At 40.7% G+C, this 17,542-nt stretch overlaps 7 protein-coding genes across 7 annotated transcripts; 5 read left to right on the forward strand and 2 right to left on the reverse strand.

Moving 5' to 3' along the window:
* Positions 1-1,246: 1,246 nt before the first annotated feature.
* EAF02_008997 (uncharacterized protein) lies at positions 1,247-2,856 on the forward strand (the record flags this gene model as incomplete). The annotated part of the gene is made up of 4 exons (XM_038905045.1): positions 1,247-1,310; positions 1,362-1,464; positions 1,518-1,571; positions 1,620-2,856. 4 exons carry the CDS (start codon positions 1,247-1,249, stop codon positions 2,854-2,856), a joined length of 1,458 nt encoding a protein of 485 aa, XP_038755455.1.
* Positions 2,857-3,449: 593 nt separating this feature from the next.
* On the reverse strand, positions 3,450-5,422 carry EAF02_008998 (uncharacterized protein; the record flags this gene model as incomplete). The annotated part of the gene is made up of 3 exons (XM_038905046.1): positions 3,450-3,527; positions 3,580-4,805; positions 4,864-5,422. 3 exons carry the CDS (start codon positions 5,420-5,422, stop codon positions 3,450-3,452), a joined length of 1,863 nt encoding a protein of 620 aa, XP_038755456.1.
* Positions 5,423-5,553: 131 nt separating this feature from the next.
* EAF02_008999 (uncharacterized protein) lies at positions 5,554-6,998 on the forward strand. The gene is made up of 2 exons (XM_038905047.1): positions 5,554-6,596; positions 6,650-6,998. The coding sequence occupies exons 1-2, from the start codon at positions 5,947-5,949 to the stop codon at positions 6,873-6,875; spliced, it is 876 nt and encodes a 291-aa protein (XP_038755457.1). The 5' UTR covers positions 5,554-5,946; the 3' UTR covers positions 6,876-6,998.
* A 217-nt stretch (positions 6,999-7,215) lies between these two features.
* Positions 7,216-8,866, forward strand: EAF02_009000 (uncharacterized protein; the record flags this gene model as incomplete). Its single annotated transcript, XM_038905048.1, has 6 exons — positions 7,216-7,292; positions 7,420-7,543; positions 7,616-7,799; positions 7,849-7,978; positions 8,032-8,455; positions 8,516-8,866. 6 exons carry the CDS (start codon positions 7,216-7,218, stop codon positions 8,864-8,866), a joined length of 1,290 nt encoding a protein of 429 aa, XP_038755458.1.
* Positions 8,867-9,773: 907 nt separating this feature from the next.
* EAF02_009001 (uncharacterized protein) lies at positions 9,774-10,853 on the forward strand (the record flags this gene model as incomplete). Its single annotated transcript, XM_038905049.1, has 1 exon — positions 9,774-10,853. One exon carries the CDS (start codon positions 9,774-9,776, stop codon positions 10,851-10,853), a length of 1,080 nt encoding a protein of 359 aa, XP_038755459.1.
* A 396-nt stretch (positions 10,854-11,249) lies between these two features.
* EAF02_009002 (uncharacterized protein) lies at positions 11,250-12,516 on the reverse strand. Its single transcript, XM_038905050.1, has 4 exons — positions 12,155-12,516; positions 12,043-12,101; positions 11,874-11,992; positions 11,250-11,729 (listed from the first exon to the last, which is right to left on the reverse strand). The coding sequence occupies exons 1-4, from the start codon at positions 12,303-12,305 to the stop codon at positions 11,435-11,437; spliced, it is 624 nt and encodes a 207-aa protein (XP_038755460.1). The 5' UTR covers positions 12,306-12,516; the 3' UTR covers positions 11,250-11,434.
* A 1,551-nt stretch (positions 12,517-14,067) lies between these two features.
* Positions 14,068-15,496, forward strand: EAF02_009003 (uncharacterized protein; the record flags this gene model as incomplete). Its single annotated transcript, XM_038905051.1, has 6 exons — positions 14,068-14,148; positions 14,203-14,453; positions 14,507-14,657; positions 14,709-14,789; positions 14,885-15,076; positions 15,146-15,496. 6 exons carry the CDS (start codon positions 14,068-14,070, stop codon positions 15,494-15,496), a joined length of 1,107 nt encoding a protein of 368 aa, XP_038755461.1.
* Positions 15,497-17,542: the final 2,046 nt, after the last annotated feature.

Consider the following 17,542-nt stretch of genomic DNA (forward strand, 5'->3'; position numbering starts at 1 on the left):
GCTTCCAGAAGTAGCAAATCCGTAAAAAACGATTCTGTGTGCTCAAGTGATGATTTAACAATTCAAACATCAACATTATTCAAGCCTCAATTTCGTTTGTATGCAATCCAGTTTAATTTGGCATTGTTTTGATTCATATGTATCATGTTTCAAACTCGAGTGATCTCTAATTTCCATTGCTGTAGCCCATCGCCTAGTCATCAGACAAATGGATATTGCCATGCATGCTCCCCTTCAATGATTCATCCTGAAAACATACCCGTTTCATTACCTGCTTCCTTGTTCTTGGACTTAAATCTATATTTGGCTCTTTTAAATTCGGAACGTCATCTTACCATAGATATTCTAGGCCGGGCATCCGGAAAAATAGAAAATGTCATTATATAGTTGTTCTTCTGATTCGAAGCTCAGTTTCCCTCTGTATCTCTATTGGTGTCAGACAGCTGTTGACGGTAAATTCGAGTGATTACACCACTTCTGCCGGATCAATGGCCCTTTCCCTTCCAGCTTCTTGTACACCGTTAACTTTATTTGAAGCGACCGCACTCATAGTAGTCATATGAACCAGGAAAATAAGAACTAGCTTGATTGAAAGGAGCTCCAGCAGTTTTTAGATACCTTTATTGAAATAACGTACTCGAGTGTTCGCCGATATCTCTGGGGTCCTTCAACATTTTCGCTTATTACAAGTGAATGGGAATAGATTCAGGGGAAATTCGGATGAGCTCAGCTCTCCCATTATACGATCAAATGACGAATCTAGGATTAGCCCAGTGCGGGAACAAACTTTGATGTCAATCTGGAATATTTGTAACTACATCCGTGTTCGATCAAGATACTCTGCTAGAAAAGGAAAGGGCGATTCCGATCTTAACCGGACTCGTGATTTCGTCAAACCCTAAAATGACATCATAGCTTAGTAGAAGAGCAGCGCAAAGCGGGGTAGCTGTCATCGTATAAAACTTTAACTGCCATTGATCACCATAGAGAATCAGATTGGCCACAATCCTACGTGTAGCACGTAAGAAAGTGTAATTAAGACATTGGCAAAGATAGGCACAATGCTGGCATTCGAAGCTTCAGATCTCCGATGTGATAAATATGAGAAATTTCCCATACCCATCGGTTCGCAATGACTTATGTATTGAATGACATATTTGATGTTTTGAGAACATCAAGCACTTCCTATAACTACCAAGAAGAAACTGAATGAAAATCCGCTAAAATTTTAACTCCTACGAACGCAATGGCTGATACTCAAACTGGTACCTACGGCCACGCAGGTACACCTTATGAGGATGGGAGAAGTAGTGGGTCTCTCAGACTTCCTTGCTACTTCTTATGTTGACAACAGTATATAGATGACAGCACTAGATTAACTATAGAAAAAAGTCGTCAGGAGGAACGAAATACAGATGGGACTTTGCTTTATGACTGGGACGGCGAGAATGATCCAAGAAATCCGTAAATGGGCCACCCTCCAAATGCACCGCAAAGAAAAATACTGAATAAGACAGATTCAATTGGTCTAAATTACTCAAGTGGAGGCTAACTGTAGCTGTCCTTATTGTGTGAGTAACCATTGATAATTGATGCCTTTTCTAACGGGCTCTGTGCAGGTCCATTCTTTTCGGCCTCCCAGCGGGTGCATACGGTGCGGGAAACGATGAGATGAGTGCTCTATTCAACGTCAGCAACTCCGGCTTTCCCTACTTATTCTTCGCTACAACTTCCTGGAATATTGGGGCTGCAATAATTCCCTTATTATTTATACCGTTGACGGAAACTTCAGGTCGTATGCCTGGATACTTTGGTGCATATATCGTGTTCCTAATCTTCTTGATACTATGTGGAGTAGCACAAAATTTCGAAACTATGGTAGTGTGTCGATTTTTTGGAGGAGGAGCTTCTTCAGTGGCTATCAATATTGTCGGTGGTACTATTTCAGACGTCTGGAAAGGTCCCCAACAACGAAGCTTGCCACTGTCCTTATTTGGAACGACGAGTGTCATCGGAATTGCGCTCGGTCCCTTTGTTGGCGGTGCTATCACTTCCACATATCTCTCTTTTCGATGGATGTACTGGGTTCTGCTCATTATTACCGGCGGACTTCTTCCTGTTTTCTGGTTCCTCTTGGTGGAAACTCGAGGGGATATAATTCTAGCCAGAGAAGCTAAGAAATGGCGCAAAAACAATCCAGACGAAGAGCCACGTTATGCGGAAGCTGAGATTGATATGCCATCCTCCGTCACTCAAACCTTCTCCACAAATTACAACTATAACACCTTTCAGACCTCCCTCATTCAACTCTCTCTTAGCGTTGGTGCCATTATCGCCACTTTCGTAAATCCGATTCAAGACCACCTATATCTGCAATCCGCAAAACGTTCCAAGACAGGAACACCCATCCCAGAAGCCCGTCTCTATTCCTCCATTCCCGGTTCTCTTTTATTTACAGCAGGTCTCTTCTGGTACGGTTGGTCCTCCTATCCTTCTCTTCCCTGGATTGTCCCCACGCTCGGTATTGGTTGTGTCGGCTTTGGAATATATTCCATCTACCTAGCTGTAGTAAATTATCTGACCGATTCCTACGAAAAATACAACGCATCCGCGCTCTCGGCAGCGTCATTGGGGAGAAATACGTTCGGGGCTTTCTTACCACTAGCAAGTCCAGCCCTTTACACAAACTTAGGGTTCCAATGGGGAAGCTCTTTACTAGGATTCGTAGCATTAGTGTTAAGTCTAGCTCCGGTGTTGTTGTTGGTCAAGGGGGAGGAGATTAGAAAGAGAAGTCCTTTTATGAAGGAGGCAACTTTTGCGAGAGAGGCACCCCGAACCACAGAGGACGGTGTGTAAGGATAATATGAATCTGTAACGATAGAACATATATAAAATATTTATACTTTGATGTGGGGTAGCACCATGTTGGTGGGAAAGAAGTAACGGGATCTATGGATGTTTTCTGGGCAAGTACTTTTGAATTTCTTGCTATTTCCAAGCCACATCGCACATAGCTTTTTACATTGTACAGTATATGCTTATTATATACCATATTTGAAAAGAAAAATTAAGTGATCGGAGTATTCTCTCATCTTCTGGTAGCGATTGTGAAGTGTACTGTGGCAAACGTTGCAAGTCCTCTGAATTGATAAAAATCAATCAATCAACCAATTATCTCTCGATCATTCTGTTTTCCAAATGTGCAACAAAACTTTTTGGCTAGAGAGAACTGATCACTTCTGAGATGAAGGGATATTGAAGTGAATCTCTTGGATTCTTCATGATTCTCTTTTCACTCGATAATCCCTTCAATTGTTGCCCGTCTCTCAATGCTAGTATATTCTTAATAACAAGTAACTTTCTCTGTAACAAATCTTTCACTTATGGTATCCTATGCTACTCTCAATTGATAAGCTCTTTTGTATCCTCGCGTGATGGCCCCTAATTCCCTACTTTCCAGCATCCTCCTTCAAACTGACAATACGATTCAATATAATCTTATCATCAGTTGAATCCGAATCCATTGCCTAGAGATAATTAGAACAGTTTAAAAGTATAAAGATCCAGGAAATGACTCACCATATATGCTACACGCATGGCCTGGAACCTGACAGATTCGGGACCTCCCTTTCCGAGCTCCGATTCTCCAGCAGCTTCTGGCCATGGAGCTCGTTTTCGTACCTCATCAAATCCAGACTCAATAACAGCATTAGGCCAAACTTCTTCGCTATCAGGGTTGATGTCATTCAAGAAGCCACCTTCAGCATCATCTGGCTTTTCGCTCTTGAAGAGACTATTGAAGATTCTAACTTCGACATTCTTTGAACCTTCTGCAACCCAATGAATATAAGTCTTTGGTTTCTTGCCCTCTTTATCGTAGACGGCTCGAATCTCTGTGACCTTGTCTCCATCTTTAGAGAATGAGACTGCCTTGACTGGGTATGGAATATGTAATAGACCGACGGATTTTCCAGGGGCGAGACGGAAGTAATCTTTGCTGTCAACTTCTCTAAAATCACTTCTCTCAATGTAAACAGTTTTAGTCAACGTGACCTTGTGGCTGCCCATTGCAGGTACTTTGGGTGAAAATGGGATGTCGAGTTCCAGCTCTTCAGCATCCTCGATGATGACAGGTACAGGATCCAAAACCAACATAAGTCTGGGGACTGTGAGCTCCAAGTATTTACGAACAGTCTGATCGAAACGAGCGAGTTGAATATTGGTAGGAGCAGTGGTTACTCCTAGTTCGTTAATGAACTCAAGGATGGCTCCAGGAGGGACACCGCGTCTTTTGATTCCAATCAATGTATATAGTCTTGGATCATCCCATCCTCTAACATAGTTATCATCCACAAGTTTCTTGAGCTTTCGCTTGGAAAGCACAGTGCCCGTAATGCTTAGGCGACCATATTCTCTCTGCATGGGTTCGTATACTTTCAGTGTACTATTCAACCATTCGTACGATACTCTTGATAGAATGAACTCGGTCGTGCAAAGCGAGTGTGTGATGTTCTCAAAACTATCGCAAAGACAATGGGTGAAGTCGTACGTTGGATAAATCTTCCATTTATCTCCTGTTAGATGATGTTTGGCATCCAAGACTCGGTATGCTGCCAAGTCCCACATTTGAGGGTTTCCGTCTTCAATGTTCTGCTTCATGCGCAAGAATGCCTCTCTAGGTTTGTATTCGCCATCTCGCATGGCTCTAAACTTTCTCAAATTTTCTTCAATCGATTGGTTCGCATGCTCGCATCTAAATCTCGGACCCCGTGCCTCACCTCCTCTCTGAGCTTTGATTTCAGCGTCTAAATCAAATCCATTAGTATTCGCCAGTGCCAAAAGTATACGCAAAGTAGTTCTTACCACCGCAATGGCAAACATAAGCCCCCCCTAAGTTGACAAGTTCCTCTGCTTTCTCGTAAAGTTTATCGAAATTATCGCTGGAATGTGTAATCTTGTAAGGTGTGAAACCCAACCACGAAACCATTTCCTTTATCGCTGTAAAATATTTCTCTTCCTCTGCTTCGGGATTGGTGTCATCAAATCTCAGATAACACTGGCCACCATGATACTTAGCGAATCCGAAATTGACAGCAATAGCTTTTGCATGACCGATATGCAAGTATCCATTAGGTTCAGGTGGAAACCGAGTAAAGACTGGTTTGACAGGACGCTCCTTGTACACTTCTGAGAGAAATCCTTGGGCGAATACATTTGATGGCTCTGTTGCTTTGGTCTCTTCTGGCTTCTTAGGTTTAGTTGCAGAAGCTTCCTTAGGTGGTGCTGCTGATTTTGCTTTTGCTTGTGCTGCTTTCTTCGCGCGTTTTGCCAATCTTTTCTTAAGTTCGGCCTTCGAGACCATCTCACCAGTCTCCTCATCAAGCTGGAGCTTGGCCGTTCCTTCGGTAATTGCGTCCGCCATATTGAACGATAAGATCAAACCGTTTAGATTCTGGTATAGTTGAATGCTCTCGATTATTTGAGAATTTCTCGAGGTCCAGGAGCTTCAGAGGTGGTTAAGATTTTCCACTGATTGTTTTGTTGGTTAAGCTGATATGGAGGGGTTCAGCCATGAGTCAAAATCGTTTTGAAGCAGAAGGCTGAAAGCACCGACATCCCGATATCTTTACAGGGATACGAACAGCAAGACGAGAGTGGCTTAGTGGCTCAGCTACTTAGCTGCCCTGCCAGTGGCTGGAGCACAATAAAGGAGTCCGTGCACACTCAAAAGTTTAATAGCTAATACCTAGCTGTAGGTAGGCCGCTGTAGCCTTGTGTTACGTAGTATCTGCTAGACCTCCCTAGTATATAGGTAGGTAGGTATATCTACAATGTAATATTTGATTGTTTTGTAGCCTTGACTTCATTAACCGCATTACTCTCTTTCTTCCTTTTCAACGGACTTTTTTTCTCCAAACCAAATCTTACATCTACAACATCTTGTAGATGATTAGGAGCAAAACAATCATGTCTATTATATCAGCTACCGAGATACCGACTGTATCACTTCTCTATCACTTGAAGAAGTTGACCCCCTACAAAGAAACTGATGCAGACGAAGTCCCTCCAACTCCAAATCAATTCTTCAATGATCGCATCGGCTTGATTCGTGGTGATATCACCCATCTCGAAGTCGACGCAATTGTTAATGCCGCCAACAACTCTTTGCTGGGTGGAGGAGGTGTTGACGGAGCTATTCATCGCGCTGCTGGACCCGATTTGTTGAGAGAATGTCGAACTCTGAACGGTTGTAGGACTGGGTCAGCAAAGATCACCGATGCCTATGAACTTCCTTGTAAGAAAGTCATCCACGCGGTCGGGCCGGTCTACGATAGCTATAAGCCTGAAGTCTCTGAACAAAATCTCGAAGGATGCTACAGTACGAGTCTAGATTTAGCGGTCGAGAATGGATGCAAGACTATCGCGTTCAGCGCCCTGAGCACCGGAGTTTATGGTTATCCCAGTGATGAAGCTGCCCCCGTCGCACTTATGACTGTTAGAAGATTCCTTGAAAGTAAAAAGGGTTCGAAGATGGAGAAGATTATTTTTTGCACCTTCGTTCCCAAGGATGTTGCTGCTTACAACGAATGGATTCCGTAAGTTCCTTCAGTTTTTTGATTATTGATTGGGGTTAACATTAGATTTACAGACGTATCTTTCCGACGACCGAATCTAACGCCGACGATGATTGGGAGGAAGTCAACGAAGTTGAATCTGCTGAGAACGGATCTGTGTTAGCAAAGGGTACTGGTTCAGCCAAGGATGGTTCAGAAGCGAGCAAGGTTGAGCTTCCAGAAGTTCCAACTAAGGAGCCAATCGAGGATGAAGGACCTGCTGCAAAGAAGCAGAAGTCTAGCGATGATAAGAACTTGTGATGATCTATGAGAAATTACGATTAATGATATTTCTGGAGTAATGGTTTTCGACACTGCTTAGCTAGATTTATGAAATATCATAGCTCATTATGTCAGAATTTAAATGTTACCTAAACCACGCGAAGTTATTCCCAAAAGCTACCCCTCCTTGAACTCTCTCTTGTGCCCCGCCTTTTTGTGCTTATTAATCAACACAAGTATTTATCTCTCTCTTCGTTAGATCTCCAGATTTGGCCATCTGAAAACCCCTGGTATCAAATTACAAACGCGGCCTCGATGATTTCTCTATAGTCATTACCTAGGTTCCTGATTCGTCGAATTCCATTGATCAAGTTCGAAGATGTCGGCAGCTGCAAATATCTACAAGGAGATCGACTTTGTGGCTCTAGGAAATGAAGACCCAGATTTTGGTAAACTGTAGGTTCTTAACCAGGAGAATGTTTTCCACGTTCTTGACTTCACCGACGAGAGATCATTTATTCAGTTTACTATCGTGCCTGCGATTTGTTCTATACTTCTTCTGCACTTGCTGAACATGTCCCAGTTTGAAGTCAAATGGCCAATTGGATTTTAGCGATCCAAAATCGGTCCAGCAGCTCACAAAATCGCTCTTGAAACGGGACTTTGGTCTGAATTTGACACTTCCAGACGACCGACTCTGCCCACCAGTAAGTCTAGTCTAAGCTCCAACTGTATTCAATTATATGTGATATTTGTTGCTTTAAGCTGAATGGATCAAGGTACCTAATAGGTTGAACTACATCCTTTGGTTGCAAGAACTTATTGATACATCAAGTGATGTCTATACCGACTCTTACAACTCTAATCGACAAGTTCTTGGGCTTGATATTGGTACTGGAGCAAGTTGTATATATCCGCTTTTGGGTTGTGCTCAACGGGCTTCATGGAGATTTACTGGAACAGGTCTGTCCCCTGCGTTTTTCGATCAAGGACAATCATTGATTATATTTAGATATCGATGAAAGGAGTATTTCTTTTGCTAGAACTAATGTCCAAAGTAATGAACTGGAAACCCGCATTCAGCTCATTCAGACTAAATCAAAAGGTCCTTTGATTCCTCTTGATGAGATAGGTTGTCACAGGTACTTATTGTTATCCCCATAGACCAAAAGGAGGTTTTGTTGATGACTCCAAGCTTAGACTTTACACTTTGCAATCCACCATTCTATACTTCAACAGAAGACCTAATTTCTTCAGCATCTCTTAAACAACGACCTCCATTTACAGCTTGCACCGGTTCCGCAACGGAAATGGTCTGTGAAGGCGGTGAAGTATCTTTTGTCTCACGGATGATAGTTGAATCCTTGCAATTACGAAATGGGGTTCAATGGTATACTTCGATGTTGGGAAAGTTCTCAAGTGTATCGAAAGTCATTGAGCAGCTGAAAATGCACAAAATCGACAACTATGCCGTGACAGAATTCATACAGGGCAGTAGGACCAGAAGGTGGGCAGTAGCGTGGAGCTTCAACGACAGAAGACCGAGTATTGCAGTATCTCGTGGTTGTAAAAGTTTACAGAAGAGTCTACTGCCATTCCCAGCAGAGCAGACGATCACGGTAGGTCTAGTTGGTCAATATTCATGCTTTACAGTATTTTGAGTATTAAGTGGTCCCTAGGTTAGCATACCCGACAAAGCTGTCATCGCTACACGGCTACACGATATGCTATCAAAACTCATTACGCTATGGAACTGGGAGTCAGCGACATTCATTGGTACAGGCTTCTGCGACAAAGCCGTTTGGTCTCGAGCGTCACGCCGGCATCTAAGTGAGACTAATGATGAGAAGTCAAGTATTACCTCGAAAGGTTTGCCTGAAGATATGGCTTTTGGGTTTAAAATATCATTTGGGGACCACGAAGAAGAATCTCCCGGAACGAAAGTTGTTATTCGATGGTTGAAAGGTCATGACAGTGTTTTATTTGAAAGCTTCTGTGGCATGATAAAAAGAAAGTTACAAGACATGTGATGTCAGCGTATTGGACCTCCCGGTCGCTCTTTGCCGATCCGGGGAGCTACACGATAACTGTGACGAGATACAAATGATACAAGACCAGATACAAAATTCTTCAATCTAGATAAAAGGATTTTATAAACGTTGATCCTGCGAGGGCTCGATTCGGCAAGCAGGGCACAAACATATGGATACGATCAATTGTTTCTTCATTTGTGAATTGAAATGGGTTGAAGAGGGTTGAAGAGGGTTGAATTGGTAGTTCTACTCAATAGGTTTTACAGACGAAATGGACCATCAGCATAAATGAAGGAGTTGCCAAAGAAACTTGTGATTTTATTAATTTGAAACATTTCAAAAACACGACAAGGCTGAGCGTTGGGATTATTAGTCAGTAGTGATTTAGTAGACTAGTAGACTAGTACGTACTGTATTTGTGTATGTAACCTTACCATACTCGTAGCGTGCGTGCACTTATTTTCCCTTTCCCCCGCTTCCTTCTCTCTTCTCCAAACCACCCAAATCATTATCGATGATAGCAAATTTCTGGAAAAAGCATTTCTTTCACTTCTGTGCGCAGTACTCGTTTTAATTCACTCTCATGTTTGTTGTCTCTTTAGTCTTGCGATGTTTTTCTGTTACTTGATTCTCCCGAATACCAATCGATGTTGTTGTAGTATTGATTGATATTCATTCATCTATCACCTTTCTTCTGATTCACTACACCCACCCATTCATCGGTCGGTCCTTTATACTTGGAAAAGTCGCCATCACATTACCACTTAAAACGGTGACGCCCGAGGCATTGATTTCAGCCTTAAAATTACATCATTCCTCGATATCTGTAGTCTACTCTTGACTGTATTACAAACGTCTGCTCATATTGGATCCACGCTTCTAGACCAGGCCTGAATCCACAATCATGACAACCACGATAACCACGAGATTCAAGAATAGCATTTCGCATTCAGCAAGAGCAGACGATGGCGACAATACATCGCCCAACCACCCCTCAATCTCTTTCATCTCGCCTCCCAAAATGAAAAAGAGGGCGTTAAGTCAATTATCTAGCGTTATTACAGCAAAATTCACTCAACGATTCACCCACTTCCCTGACCTACCCACTGAACTACGACTAATTGTTTGGGAATATGCATTACCCGATCCTCTCGTTCACGAATTATACCCCAGCTGTCCGACCAGCTCACCTTATAACTTCAAAACCAAACTTCGATCAAACAGGCGACGTATTCCTACACTTTTGCATGCAAGTCATGAATCAAGAGAAGTGGCTTTAAAACATTACTGTCTAATGGCATACGATCCACCGCCGGTGACGGAGCCCCGCGAGGCTGTTGCTGGGATCACACCGTTTTACTTCAACCCTGCCATTGATACCCTATTCCTCAATTGTGTGGCATCAATATTTCTCGATGTGAGGTGGTTTTTGCTTGACGAAACACCAAAATCAATAGCGCCGATGAAAAAATGGAAGAATGTAGCATTGGATAGTTTACACATGCGATTTGTGGCAGTGGTTGCGAGCGACCTACCCACACCACAACATAGGATCCGAGAATTATTCCCAGATTTAGAGAACTTGAGTATTGCGGTTGACAGTAGAAATAGTGCCAGAAGAAGATTAAGGGCGAGTTTAAGGCCAGGACATGCGACGGAGCTGGTTACTGTAGGTTTAGATGACGTGGAAGGAAGTGATGAGATTGGCGTATATTTTGAAAAGGATTTCGGCATTGACAGTAATACTGGAGCGAGTTCGACAACAAACCTAGCGGCGAGCGTTACCGTCACTGAGGTGGACGATGATGAGGAAGACATTCAAGAAGAACAAGGGGAGGATAATAGGAGGCCGGAATTAACGATGTGCAAAGTTAAGAGAGATAGGTTCTACGTGGGTCTGAAACAAGACTTCGTTTACTCCTATGTAGGAGCTATACAATTACTGAGAGCTGCACGCAGAAGAATACTCGGAAGAGGGAGATAGGGAGGGTTGGTGGATCAAGCTCAATGGTCAAGCTTTTGCTTCAGCAAAATACCTCGATCTTATGATGGAAAGTAACGAGCGTACAATGCTTGGTGGTTTTTCGGCCGACCAAGTGTCTTGCACCGCGATACTCCTCAAATGTTGTTTGATCATAAGAAACATCAACATGGTGGCAGGATACTGGACCAGTGTTCAAAATAATTAGTCATCACCTTGGAAGTGTGGAATGGCGACGAAACTTCGAAGTTTGCAAATAGGACAGGTAAAGGGTCGATAGGACTTACAGGTCATTTGAAGATGTGGCAGGCTTATAGGCGATAATCGGGAAACGGCATGTGTTGACAGAATTAGGGATTAGTAAAGTCAATGCCGACAAGCATTCACCTAGGAAATAAAAGCTTGCTGAGTTACATTTTACTTTTTTATCATCATGCATACGTAGTTCATATTCTGCTCCTGTTGATTTGCTATTCTCTCAAAACATAACGCTTCATCATATCAAGTCGTTCAAAATTAATCGCTTGCTCGCTCACTCATGCCAGAATTGATGGCCTTCCCATCTCTAGTATCTCCCCCCAAATCTACCACTTAGCCTCCTTTCTGTCCAAAAATCCCTTCAAGATGGCGATCAGGTTCTCCAATGCACTCAACCACACTCTCAAAGCAGCCTCAACCTTGGAGTTGTCATCTCCAAGCTTAACGTAGAAATCTTTTCTGTATGGGCAGGCGGACATGGCGCCGCTGAATATGGGCTTCACCATGAAGGAGTGGTGGGGTTTTAGTGTCTCGCCGTAGGCAGCACGGAAGGATACGGAGAGTTCATCCGCGGGGGCGGCAAGGTTTTGTGAGAGAGCAATGCAGGTGAAGTCTAGACCACTGTGGGGGGCGGGCTGTTAGCTTCGAATTTCTAAGTTTGCAAGAATGGATAGAGGGGTTGGGAGCATTGTGCCAATGTATGCCATCACGTCGGCAGATAATGATGGCAAGAATAGTTTATAGAATTGTATGAAAATGACATACCGAACCAACCAAACTAAACCTTCAGTAGCGGTGTGCTTCTTTGTCTTGAGCTCATTGACGACCAATTCTTGAAGAGTCTCTGACTCTGCTGGTGCAGCAAGTTGTCTCTCGCGGATTTTCTGCCAAATTGTGAGCATATTTGTATTCAATCGGCAGGAGCCAATCGTACCTTGATGTTACCAGCCATATCATTCTTGACTGGGTTGAATGCTACAGATCCCATAACATCTACAATTCATTAGCTCGTTACTTCTCAAGGAGAGACAGGAAGGGGCCCATACCGAAAAGAGTGGTGAGGGATTCGGCAGCTTGAAGAAAATCTGTGGTTGCAATCGCATTGTCCTTCTCCTTGTTGACGGGGACATCGACGAATGATTTATCGAGAGTATCGATGAAGGTTTGTCCAGGGGGAATTTTCTTAACGGTTGCCATTTTTGAATGGGTTTGTGTGATTTGATTGATTGGAGAAGACGAGTATAGAGATGCAAATCGAGAATGTTCAAAAATTGAGAAAGATTGATAACGAGAAATTGTGAATGAGAGCTTTCAGGAGAAGAACAGATATGTGAGAGCTTTAAGAGGAACCCTTTCTATGAAACTCGTGGCATGAATCGAATAGATGGAGTCGGATGTTGGGTGTTGGTGGAATTGGTGGGGCAAAGGGAAAGCGGGGGTTGAGTGTTGGAAGTTTCCGTGCGAGGTGAGAACGGCGGTCAAGTATTCAAAGTCGCGGCAGTGTGAAACTTAGGCAATCACATCGAAGGATTAAAGGATCTCGAGAGGATCTCAATGAAGATATATTATTTCGTGCAGACGATGATGTGGATTCAATCTAGAAAGCTCCATAAGATCCATCGTTCCCATGGTTCCAGTCCCTGAGTACCTACAGATTGCTGGTTACTTTGCCTTTTCTGTTTTAGTGTTATTTATTTCTATGGAGTGGTTCAATGCATAGAACCACGTCTTCGAATCCAGATCTTCATCTTCTTGCGACGTGGGAGAAGTCAATATCGCAAATGCGAACTGATTTCTTATTTCTCCAAGGTGTTTCATCATGTCAGACTCTTGTGTTGTTTCCAATGAAACCCATGAATGCCGTCGTGAAAATGATATAGACCTCACTCATCCCATCGTTTATTGATTTGCAAATGGGCCAGAAGTCATGTGAAGCGTCAACGGCGAGCCCTCCAAACAAGTGTTCGTGACAACATGTGGTGAAAATTCAAGGGATGATCTTGCAATTCGGTCAAGATACATGAGACAATGACAGAAGGAGTTGAAATAACAAATGGCTCTCTTTCACCTCGCGATCCAATACATTCCTTCTGTAAAGGGGATAGGAGATGCATGAGTTCATTTGACATGGCTATCGGTATCAAACTTCGGTTTCCATCAAAATACTTATGATTTTGTTGTAGATTTACAAAGCCATCATTTCGATAGAATCATATTGAAACTTATCTGATATTGGAATACATTTCAGTGTCTAAATATATTTCAACGTCAGAAGGGATTCCAATGTCTGAAAGTCATTCAAAGTCTACAATCTATGCTTTGCAGAACCTATCGACCAGATGACTGCTGATGCAAGCCGAAACGCAAGGCAACTACATGATGTTTTTCCGTTAACTACCTCTTGAATAAATCATCAACATGAGGAGCTATTTCACAAGTTGTGGGGTGTACATATATTCGGCTTCAATGATGAGTGATCAGTTCTCGAGACATGGTGAAATATTCAAAATTCTTATTGGCGAAATGATGAGTGATCTATGGCATAGCTCCTTGCCATTCGCGTCCTTGGTATCTTGATGCATTATCATCCATGTATTATTATGACGCCTCAATCGTTATGATTGACTTTTTCGGCGATTTGATTTGCTATCATTTCCGGTTCCAGCATTTATCTGTCGTTTTCAGGTGGTCGATGCTACCAAGCTGGGGTAGTAGTGTTGGTCATTGGACAGGTGACAAAGCCTCCCTATGTGCAAAGCTTACATCGACATTCCTGGAGATGAACATTTCTACAAAACGCGATTAGTAAACATCCGAATGCTCAATTTTGTGACAAAGCAGCATTAAATTTAAGAAAGGTTAAGGCTATCAGCTCTGCATGATTAAAGTATATCTTGTCCTCATCCCTCCGTTTCAGTTCTCAAACTTTTAAACATCAAACCGAACTACAATATACATCATGTCTACTGAAGGAAAATCCGTCTTCTTGACTGGAGGCAGTGGCTTCATAGCTTCTCATATCGTTTCCCTTCTGATTGAGGTATGCTTCCATTTGTTATTATGTAATTCGAAGGGTATCTAACGGAGTTCACAGAATGGGTACAAACCTGTTGCCAGTGTCCGATCCCCTACCAAAGCCACTCAAATTCTCGAACTTCATCCAGAATGGGTGGGAAAGGTCAAGTTTGTATTTGTGCCTGAAATCACAACACCTGGAGCTTTTGACCATGTTCTCAAAGATCAAGCTAAAAAAGGCGGCTTTGATTACATCATTCATACCGCGTCTCCAGTAACATTTGCTGTGAAGGACGTGAAGAAAGACCTGATCGACCCGGCTGTTCACGGGTAATTAAACAAGCCTGCGCACTCTTATGGTCAATCTCTAACATTCACGAAAGCACTACCGAAATTCTCAAAGCTGCTCACGAACTAGGAGGCAAGCAAGTGAAGCGTTTTGTTTTACTTGGTAGTGCTGTGTCCGTTCTTGATTCGTTCGAAGATTTGAATGCTCCTGAAGGGAGACCTTATACCGAAGATGATTGGAACCCTGTCAGATTTCTTGCTCTCACAATATAGCATCGTGGCTAATATTACTTTCAGGCGACTGAGCATGATGCAGTATCGTCTCAAAGCCCTCTCATCGGATACAATTTTGGCAAAAAAAATGCCGAACTAGCGGCTGTAAGTAAGCCCCCTTTCCACCTCCAGGCTAGAACACACATTTTCAAATTGACTCGGTGATCCTTCTTTAACGTTGCTAACACATTTTATGACAGTGGTGCTTCATGAAAGAAAAGAAACCGGCTTTCGAACTTGTTGTGATCAATCCTGATGTAGTCCTCGGCCCTATACTCCAGCCTGTCCCCAGTCCGAAAAATATCAACGAAACGAACGATTTCGCTTGCTATGCTTTCATTAATGGCACCCATGAGACCGTTGGTGATGCCATGTTTGGCTTTTGGGATTTTGTAAGTTCTTTCTTCCTCGGCTATACATACTGCTTCCTCTTGCTGTTCATCAAACTAATAAATGCAAAGGTTGATGTTCGCGATGTGGCTCTTTTACACATCATCGCACTCACCTCCCCTCGTATGGCTAATAAACGTCACATTATCTCCTCGGGTCCTCTCTCGCCCCAGTTGGTTGTGAATGTTATTCGGAATAATTTCCCGGAACTGGAAGGAAGGTTACCGAAAGGCGGTGATGAAAAGGAAGTTTTCCCAAAAGGCCTGCGCCCCACCCAATTGAACAACGCCAGGAGTTTAGAGACAATTCGACAGGTCAAAGGCCAAGATTGGAACTTCAAAAATTTGGAACAATCCATTGTTGGCTCAGTGAAGTCATTGCTTGAGCTGGAGCAGGAATGGGGCTCTCAAGCTGCTCACTGACAACAGAATTCTGAACATTTGAACCATTACGAGAATTTTTGATTTGCTCGACCTATCCCAAATACATTTTTTTGGTTTTCGAAAGCGTTTTGTACAACCTTAGAGCTATATCTATAACATATAGATGGCAACACATTCCTTAGCAAATTGAGAAGTATACATTGTTAATGAAACTCTCTAAAACTATACCCGGCCATTTTTTCTTTGAATACTTAGCTTGCCTCGAGGCAATTTTTGAGGTCTTCGTTAATTTGTCATCATAATGATGACAGCTATGAATTCCATGAATGCGTGATAATAGATGTCAAACAGCGCGCAATTCATCGACCTTGCAGATCAGCAGCAACTGTACCCACAAACCTAATGCAGGAATCCGTTCAACAAAGCTCAGTTAAATTACTGGTTCCGGGTAGCTCATCAACTATCCCCGCGTCGATGATACAGGCCTAGCATTAAAGTTCTTCACAAGACACATGCTGCTACGGCCAAGGTAAAAATCAAATCCAGAGATGCTCAAACCTCCAGTTGAGAAATTTTAGAAGAAAGATGAACAATTGGTATAACGACAAATCAAAGAAAGGTGTCTGATAAGACTCTCGAAGTAATTAGCAAAGTATCCATAAAAGGCTCTCGCAGCTAGATACCAAGGCACACTTTCCAATTGGGAGCGAACACTCTATCGATCAAATCAATCGTCTACTTAGAATTCAATCAACTTAATAAATATAAACTTCTATCTATGAAAGATCTTTATCTATACTTTTTAAATAAATCGTTTTTGCTATTGTATGAATTTCTTTTATGATATATAATATTATTACTTTAGTAATCATTAAAGAATTGAAAATCTTTATGAATATTATCTCTATTAGAACAATTTCTATTATTATATCTCTATTATATATATTAATAAACTTTTACGAATAACTATTATTATAAATTAATCCTAATATAATACGTAATAGTGACATAATTAATAAAATAAATTACTAATATTGAATGGAATATATATCAATATATCTATTTTATGAATTCTAATTATGATCTCTAAAAAATCAATATAATTGAAACTATTGAGATATAGAGTTAAAAGTAGTTACTAATAAATCAGTAAATATAAAAATAGGAATAAATGAAAATATATAATATATATATGATAAAAAGCTTATTTTGAGTTTAATTGGAATTAAAAGTAATAACATTATATAGCTTTTGAAAATTACATAGATAGTTAAAGGTTTTTAAGTAATGAAATAAAGATATAATTGAATAATAGAGACGTTTGTTTGTTGATTTATTTTATTATTAAAAGATTAGTGTTTAAAAATACAATAAAGAATATAGAAAAATCTAAGAAAAATCTAAGAAAAATCTAAGAAAACATAAAAAAACATAAAAAAACATAAAAAACATAAAAAAACATAAAAAAACATAAAAAATATGATATTTAGAAAATTTAGAAATCTAAAATATCTAAAACTTCAGAATTTTTTTTTAAGAAATATACCTGGAAAATCTAGAACCTTAGAAAATTTGAATTTTTTTCAAAAAAAGAAATCTGAAAAGCTATGAAAATTTGAATTTTTTAAGAAATCTTGATATTATTATTAATTTCTATTTAATAATTATAAGTTTGAGATTTATCTTTTATAATAATAATAATAATAATAATAATAATAATAATAATAATAATAATAATAATAATAATAATAATAATAATAATAATAATAATAATAATAATAATAATAATAATAATAATAATACCATTCATTGATATTAAATATAAGCTTTTTCTCAGCCCTTTGTAATTAAAAATAACAACAATCTTACTAATGCTCTCTATAGTTATTTTTAAATCATTCAAGAACTACGCCTATGCTTATACTATATAGCTTTTATATACTTGCTCAGATCAATACAATATCCCAAAATCGAGATATTTTTGTATTTTTGATTTTGTTATATAAAATTAATTCTTTATATTTTTGATAATAAAAAACTATTTAATATAATAATTATTTTTATAATAATATTATTGAATAATAG

Source organism: Botrytis sinoallii (genome assembly GCF_014898435.1).
Source record: "Botrytis sinoallii strain Bc 23 chromosome Unknown BSIN_017, whole genome shotgun sequence".
Taxonomy (NCBI): Eukaryota; Fungi; Ascomycota; class Leotiomycetes; order Helotiales; family Sclerotiniaceae; genus Botrytis; species Botrytis sinoallii.